The sequence below is a fragment of the Bombina bombina genome, chromosome 7 (genome assembly GCF_027579735.1).
Source record: "Bombina bombina isolate aBomBom1 chromosome 7, aBomBom1.pri, whole genome shotgun sequence".
Lineage (NCBI taxonomy): Eukaryota > Metazoa > Chordata > Amphibia > Anura > Bombinatoridae > Bombina > Bombina bombina.
In genome coordinates, this window is record NC_069505.1 from 207,908,233 (window position 1) to 207,917,166 (window position 8,934).

The following is an 8,934-nucleotide window of genomic DNA, read 5'->3' on the forward strand; positions in this document are numbered from 1 at the left end:
TCATTGTATGTGTGTATGAATCTTCATAAAGTGGACTTTAATATATTTATAATGTGTGAGTGTTATTCAATTTATTTGTGAGTTTTGGTAGTGATTTTTAGAAATGTCAATTTTAATTTATATATACATTTTGTTTTTATTAACTTTCAGCTAGATTACGAGTTTTGTGTTAGGCTGAAAAAGCAGCGTTAACAGGTCCTTATGCTGCTTTTTCACTACCGCTGCTATTACGAGTCTTGCAGGTTTAGGGGCACCGCACACTTCTTTGGCCTTAACGCAAAAGACTTACATAAACTTCGTAAACCCTTTTTTCTATGGGACTTCCATAGCGCTGGTATTACTAGTCTGTCCTGGGAGGCCAAAAAGGGAGCGGTACACCCTCTACCTCCAAGATCCGTAACGCATTTTAAAGTCAGTAGTTAAGAGTTTTATCGTACAACGCTGTAGCATAAAACTCATAACTAAAGTGCTAAAAAGTACACTAACACCCATAAACTACCTATTAACCCCTAAACCGAGGCCCTCCCGCATTGCAAACACTAAAATAAAATTTTTAACCCTTAATCTGCCGCTTCGGACATCGCCGTCACTATAATAAACACTTTAACCCCTAAACCACCGCACTCCAGTCTCGCAAACACTAGTTAAATATTATTAACCCCTAATCTGCCACCCCTAACACCGCTGCCACCTACATTATAATTATTAACCCCTAATCTGCTACCCCCAACATCGCCGACACCTACATTATTTATATTAACCCCTAATCTTCCGCCCCAACATCATCGCCACCTACATTTATACTTATTAACCCCTAATCTACCGCTTCGGACATCGTCGCCACTATAATAAACATATTAACCCCTAAACCGCCGCACTCCCGCCTCGCAAACATTAGTTAAATATTATTAACCCCTAATCTGCCATCCCAAACATCGCCGCCACCTACCTACATTTATTAACCCCTAATCTCCCGCCCCCAACGTCACCGCCACTATACTAAATGTATTAACCCCTAAACCTAAGTCTAACCCTAACCTTAACACCCCCTAACTTAAATATAATTACAATAAATCTAAATAAAAATTAATATTATTACCTAAATAATTCCTATTTAAAACTAAATACTTACCTATAAAATAAACCCTAAACTAGCTACAATATAACTAATAGTACCATTGTATCTACCTTAGTTTTTTTTTTATTTTACAGGCAAGTTTGTATTTATTTTAACTAGGTAGAATAGTTACTAAATAGTTATCAACTATTTAATAACTAAGTAGCTAAAATAAATACAAATGTACCTGTAAAATAAAACCTAACCTAAGTTACACTAACACCTAACACTACACTACAATTAAATAAATGACCTAAATTAAATGCAATTAAATAAATTAAATACAATTAGCTAAAGTACAAAAACCCCCACTAAATTACAGAAAATAATAAACAAATTACAAGATATTTAAACTAATTACACCTAATCTAATAGCCCTATCAAAATAAAAAAAAGCCCCCCCAAAATAAAAAAAACTCTAGCCTAAATTAAACTGCCAATAACCTTTAAAAGGGCCTTTTGCGGGGCATTGCCCCAAAGAAATCAGGTCTTTTACCTGTAAAATAAAAATACAAACACCCCCCAACAGTAAAACCCACCACCCACACAACCAACCCCCCAAATAAAAACTATTGAGGATTGAGCTTGCATTCTTTTGCCTGATTGGAAAAGCCAATAGAATGCAAGCTCAATCCTATTGGGTGATTGGATCAGCCAATGGGATTGAACTTCAATCCTATTGGCTGATTGCATCAGCCAATAGGATTTGTTCTACCTTAATTCCGATTGGCTGATAGAATTCTATCAGCCAATCGGAATCTAAGGGATGCCATCTTGGATGACGTCATTTAAAGGAACCGTCATTCAGTAAGAAGACTCCGGATGAAGAGGATGCTCCGTGTCGGATGTCTTGAAGATGGAGCCGCTCTGCGTCGGATGGATGAAGATAGAAGATGCCGTCTGGATGAAGACTTCTGCCCGTCCGGAGGACCACTTCACCCGGCTTGTATGAAGACTTCTCCCTGCTTCGTTGAGGACTTCGGCCCGGTTGGATGAAGACTTCTGCTGCTTCCTTGAGGATGGATGTCCGCTCTTCAGCACAGTAAGTCGATCTTCAGAAGGATAGTGTTAGGTTTTTTAAGGGTGTATTGGGTGGGTTTTATTTTTAGGTTAGGGTTTTGGGTCGCAAAATAGCTAACTGCCCTTTTAAGGGCAATGCCCATCCAAATGCCCTTTTCAGGGCAATGGGGAGCTTAGGTTTTTTTAGTTAGGTTTTTATTTGGGGGGTTGGTTGTGTGGGTGGTGGGTTTTACTGTTGGGGGGTGTTTGTATTTCTTTTTTTTTTTTTACAGGTAAAAGAGCTGATTTCTTTGGGGCAATGCCCCGCAAAAGGCCCTTTTAAGGGCTATTGGTAGTTTAGTTTAGGCTAGGGTTTTTTTTATTTTGGGGGGGCTATTAGATTAGGTGTAATTAGTTTAAATATCTTGTAATTTGTTTATTATTTTCTGTAATTTAATGGGGGGGTTTTGGACTTTAACTAATTGTATTTAATTTATTTAATTGTATTTCATTTAGGTCATTTATTTAATTGTAGTGTAGTGTTAGGTGTTAGTGTAACTTAGGTTAGGTTTTATTTTACAGGTACATTTGTATTTATTTTAGCTAAGTAGTTATTAAATAGTTAATAACTATTTAGTAACTATTCTACCTAGTTAAAATAAATACAAACTTGCCTGTAAAATAAAAAAAAAAACTAAGCTAGATACAATTAAACTATTAGTTATATTGTAGCTAGTTTAGGGTTTATTTTATAGGTAAGTATTTAGTTTTAAATAGGAATTATTTAGGTAATAATTTTTATTTAGATTTATTGTAATTATATTTAAGTTAGGGGGTGTTAGGGTTAGGGTTAGACTTAGGTTTAGGGGTTAATACATTTAGTATAGTGGCAGCGACGTTGGGGGTGGCAGATTGGGGTTAATAAATGTAGGTAGGTGGTGGCGATGTTTGGGACGGCAGATTAGGGGTTAATAATATTTAACTAATGTTTGCGAGGCGGGAGTGCAGCGGTTTAGGGGTTAATATGTTTATTATAGTGGCGGCGATGTCCGGAGCAGTAGATTATTGGTTAATAAGTATAATTTAGGTGGCAACGATGTCAGGGGCGGCAGATTAGGGGTTAATAAAAAATAATGTAGTTGTTGGCGATGTTGGGGGCAGCAGATTAGGGGTTAATAAGTAAAATGTAGGTGGCGGCGTTGTCCGGAGTGGCATATTAGTGGTTAATAAGTATAATGTAGGTGTCGGCGATGTTGGGGCGGCAGATTAGGGGTTAATAAGTGTAAGATTAGGGGTGTTTAGACTCGGGGTTCATGTTAGGGTGTTAGGTGTAGACATAAATTTTATTTCCACATAGGAATCAATTGGGCTGCGTTACTGAGTTTTACGCTGCTTTTTGGCAGGTGTTAGACTTTTTCTCAGCCGGCTCTCCCCGTTGATTCCTATGGGGAAATCGTTCACGAGCAGGTATGACCAGCTTACCGCTGATTTAAGCAGCGCTGGTATTGGAGTGCGGTATGGAGCTCAATTTTGCTCAACGCTCACTTCTTGCCTTTTAACGCCGGGTTTGTAAAAACCCATAATACCAGCACTGTAGGTAAGTGAGCGGTGAGACAAAACAGAAGCTGTGCGGTGCTAGCGAGCAAACGCAAAACTCGTCATCTGGCCGATAGTTTATTATTTTCTGGGTGCAATATTTTACTCTCCACCATGAATTAACATTTAACAACTTTATCAACAAACAAAAGTCAGTTTTATACCCACACAAAATAATTGTAGTAAGAGTGTGAGTGAATATTTCCCTCCCAAATCACTTGTATATGGCAGGGATGACCAACTGGGGTCCCTCTACCCTAGGTTTTTGTAGCCCCAGGAAAAAGCGGAGCTAAAAATTTGGATAGTTTTAAGAAACATATTTTTATTTGTGTTTTTCCAGATGTGATCTTTTTCAAATAAAGATACCAAGAGAACGAGCAAAGATTGATAATAGGAGTAAATTAGAAATTTGCTTAAAATTGCATGCTCTATCTGAATCATGAAAGAAACAATTTGGGTTTAGTATTTCTTTAAGCCCTGAAAAACACATAGCAATATTTCATTTACTTTACCGCCCCCTTTAATAAGTTACAAAAAAAAATCAAAATTGTACTAAAAAATGTTTTTTTTATATTTATTTTAGGTACAAAAAAAATCTGATAATCACAACAAAGAAACAGCAAAAAGAAGCTGTAGAAACTAAACTATTTAAAGATGTCACCACAGAAACAGAACAAAAAATAAATGGAATAGACACTGTGAATTCAAAAGAAAGTTCTGTTTCTACAGGAAATTGCATGGAAGCAGAAGTTTAAGGACCCCCCATGTCAAGTTCAACACAGGATTCAGAAATAAGACAGTTCATTGAAATGGATGCATGACTTGGTGTCCTGACTACTGAGGGCAGGTGACGTTTATTTGCAATTCGCCTGTCAATACATTTTAATGCCAGAGGATTCATATAATCGGATACCAGCTATTGTCATTTAGAGCGTGGAAAATACCAGCGGAACTATACAGAGCTCTGCCACGCTGAATTAGCCTTTTAGTGTCCTCATTTTTTTCCATATTGTGTAAGTTGCAATATTTTCAAATTGGACATTCTATGTTTGCTGTTCATGATATATATATTTTTTTGTACGATAACAAAAATGCCTTCGCTAATAGTGTTAGAAACATATATGAGCCATATAATAAAATGTCTCAGATCATGCAAAACGAGGGATGTATATTAAGGGGACAATAAAGTCATAATTAGACATTCATGATTTAGACATAGGGCTCGAATTATCATTGTGCACACGCTGTTGGCATTTATCATTGCACAAGCATTTCTAGTCAATTGGTCGCTAGCAGGGGGTGTCAATCAACCCGATTGTATCAGATCCGGCTGATTGCTGTCTGCCCCCTCAGAGGTGGCGGACGAGTTAAGGAGCAGCAGTCTTAAAGGGACAGTATACACCAATTTTCATATAACTGCATGTAATAGACACTTCTATAAAGAATAAGATGCACAGATACTGATATAAAAATCCAGTATAAAACCATTTAAAAACTTACTTAGAAGCTCCCAGTTTAGCTCTGTTGAAAAGGTAGCTGGAACACCCACTGCAAGTGGTAAATAACAGACCCTCCCCCCCTCTGCATATGGAAAGACCCTTTACACACACAGAAGCCAGCTGGAGTAGGTATCTGTCGGTATTCTCCTAAAACTTTGGGGCTTGGTTAGGAGTTTGAAAATCAGAGCAATGTTATTTAAAAATAAGCAAAGCTATAAAAAAATTTTTTAAACAACCTTTATGGGTTATATTAATGGATTATCTACAAAACATTTATGCAAAGAAAAATCTAGTGTATAATGTCCCCTTAAGACCGCTGCTTCTTATCTTATGTTTTAGCGGAAACTGAGACTACAGGGGTAGATTGCATCATCCGCTGCTTGTTTAATCTACCCCAGAGTATACAATTTTAAACAACTTTCCAATTGACTTATATTATTTATTTTGCTTCCTTCTATTGTTATCCTTTGTTGAAGGGTTTATCTAGGTAAGCTCAGGAACAGCAAAGCACCTAGGTTCTTTTTTTTTTTTTTTTTTTTATAATTATTTATTAACCAATTCAACATTCCATTCCATTGACAAAAAAAAAACAATAATGCAATACAAAAAAAAAAAAAACATCTGAAGTCCCTAATACAAACGATAGACTTATTCTTAGTGTCACAACACATTTTTTGTCATCACATTATTATACATAAATTTAAATAAAACACACTGCACCGGGCATTTGTAGATATGAATCTAATTACATTAACGAGAGAAAGAAGATACTTCTATGAAATCAATAATTGTTACTAAAACCCTATTTGCATGTTGAAATTGGAAATTTTCTATATATCATAAAAAGAAAAACAATAAAACAAAACAATACAAAAAAAAAAAAGGGAATAATTCTCTCCCACCCCCTCCGTCCCCCATCCCCACACCGACCCCCAGTGGCTAACTACGCAGGATATTCATTATTCGCTATAGCTTGTTCCATATATATTGTAAAAGGTGCAATTATCTGTTTCTGCATATTTTCTGGTATACTAATAATTACACTTTTCCATTTGCAAAAAAATTTTTTGACTTGAGCTTCTGAGTTTACTGATGTATCAATTTGTTCCAAAATAATTTGATTTTGAAGCTTTTGCTTAAATTCTTTCAAGCTTGGGGCTTTTTTAGATTTCCAATATTTCAGGATTAAAAGCCTTCCTGTAATAATTATAGTATTCAATTGACAAATGTTTTTAAGAACTGTCTCTTCTTGATTAATGAAAAAGAAAACATTCTTATCCCTTATTTGAAAATTACATTGATTAATTTTACTAACCTAGGTTCTAGTTGCTGATTGGTGGCTGCATATATACGTCTATGGTCATTGGCTCACTCATGTATTCAGTTAGAAACCAGTAGGGCATTGCTGCTCCTTCAGCAAATGATACCAAGAGAATGAAGCAAATTTGATAACAGAAATAAACTGGAAAGTTGTTTAAAATGTTATGTTCTACCTAAATCATGAAAGAAGAATTTTGGATTTCATGTCCCTTTAACTGTAAATTCCCATATACAGCAATAGTTGCATGTTATTTTGCGTTTATGTTACTGTATGTTGCCTTCATTTTTTAATTTTTTGTTGTCTTTCGAGAACATTTGATTTATGTCCAAATTAATCATCTCACCTATTGGGGCAATTACTGTCTATTATGATTCAATTGTGTTACCTTGGCAGTGCCAGGGATTGTATTTATAACGGCCTCCTTTTGCTATGTGAAAGTGTTGTATTCAGAGTTGGCATTTTAAGCCATTAGAATCCTGGCAGTTTAAATTAATTATGGTGTGCAAATTACAAATCCAGCATAACAGGACAATCTGGTTCATTCTTATAAAAATAAAATTAAAAAAATTTGCTATTTTTTTCAAAGGGACGGTGAAATCTATGGGCCTGATGATCATAACTTGATAGCATGGAGTGGAATCCATTAGCCAATCTCTGAGCTAGGTTACAAGAGCCAGGAGATCTTGTTTTACTTTCTAGCTTACCATCTTTACTTAAAGGGACACTGAACCCAGATTTTTTCTTTCGTGATTCAGATAGAGCAGGCAATTTTAAGCAACTTTCTAATTTACTCCTATTATCAAATCTTCTTCATTCTCTTGGTATCTTTATTTGAAAAGCAAGAATGTAAGTTTAGATGCCGGCCCATTTTTGGTGAACAAACTGGGTTGTCCTTGCTGATTGTACAGCACCAATAAACAAGTGTTGTCCATGGTGCTGAACCAAAAAAAGTGATGGCTCCTTAGCTTAGATTCCTTCTTTTTCAAATAAAGATAGCAAGAGAACAAAGAAAAATTGATAATAGGAGTAAATTAGAAAGTTGCTTAAAATTGCATGCTCTATCTGAATCATTAAAGAAAAATTTTGGGTTCAGTGTCCCTTTAAGATTCCTGCTACTAAATTATAATATGAAGTGAGAGGTCATTCACTCAAGCTGTATTTAGCAAATCATATATTTTACTGTGTTCAGAGACCACTGGATGTGTCCCCTTTTCATGCAATTTAGCTCTGAAAACTGAGTAATTTCAAATTCTCAGAATTGTAAATGTGTCCTGCTGACTTATCAAGGCTAACTCTGCTGCATATATTTCCTTAATTAGCTTTATCAGATAACAACTGCAAAACAATGCACTTTATATTAACATTATAACCGGGTCTAGCCTTGTTGTCTGCAGACTAAAGTCCAGATTGGCTCCTCCAAATAAGGCAAACAGTGGGTGGAGTTTGGCTGTTGAAAAATAATTGCAGTAAAAAGGATGTTAATATGTTTAAAAAACATTAAAGGGACACTAAACCCAAAACAAAAATGTTCTTTCATGATTCAGGTAGAGAATACAATTTTAAATAACATTCCATTTGACTTATATTATCTAATTTGCTTCATTCTTTAGATATCCTTTGTTGAAGAAATAGCTATGCACATGTGTGAGCCAATCACACAAGGCATCTATGTGCATCTACCAATCAGCAGCTGCTGAGCATATCTAGATATGCTTTTCAGCAAAGAATATCAAGATAATGAAGAAAATTAGATAATAGAAGTAAATTAGAAAGCTGTTTAAAGTTGCATGTTCTATCTAAATCATGAAAGAAAAAAATTTCGGTTTCATGTCTCTTTAAGACTTGGCTGATATGTTATTTTATAGCAGCGCAACAGTAAATACAGGGTGTTTACTGTCTCCTTAAGGACATTATTTATAGTTATTAAACAGTTCAGCAATCGTGGCCTGAAAATTGTGGCAATAGAGCCTCTTACAAGTTACATATATAATTTTGAACATAATTATTATGATTACATAGGAAGTGAAAGACATATAACTGGGTTAATGACAAGTAACTAAGCTGAAACCATTATTTTTATGTCTGACGTATTTGCAAAAACAGAGACAATAAGTGTTGGGTTTGTTTACAAAGCTTTTCTATTAATCTATTATACACTATTTAACATAATACAAGCTCCCTCGTGTCTGTCTTTTTCATTCCTCTGTGGTTGTTATGGTTCTTTTTCTCTTTTTCATTTTAATAAGTTATTACTGAATAAAAAAATACCAATGTACCAAGTTCTAAACACTTGGTGACCAAAAAAAATAATTAGAATGAGTAAACAAAATACCATAACAGCGTATACTTTTTTTTTGTGCTATTGAACTTTTATTTATAATAGTCAGAATGGTATATTGTGT

General features: G+C 35.1%; 1 protein-coding gene across 2 annotated transcripts in view; it reads left to right on the forward strand.

The window, feature by feature from the left end:
* The window catches only part of LYVE1 (lymphatic vessel endothelial hyaluronan receptor 1), a 39,273-nt gene extending 32,156 nt beyond the window's left edge, over positions 1–7,117 (forward strand). The window contains exon 6 of one of the 2 annotated variants that reach the window (XM_053688934.1): positions 4,296–7,117. In XM_053688934.1, coding sequence (XP_053544909.1) covers positions 4,296–4,467 — 172 coding nt within the window. In that variant the 3' untranslated portion in view covers positions 4,468–7,117. The remainder of the gene's footprint in view (positions 1–4,295) is intronic. The other variant, XM_053688935.1, reaches the window with a different exon arrangement.
* Positions 7,118–8,934: the final 1,817 nt, after the last annotated feature.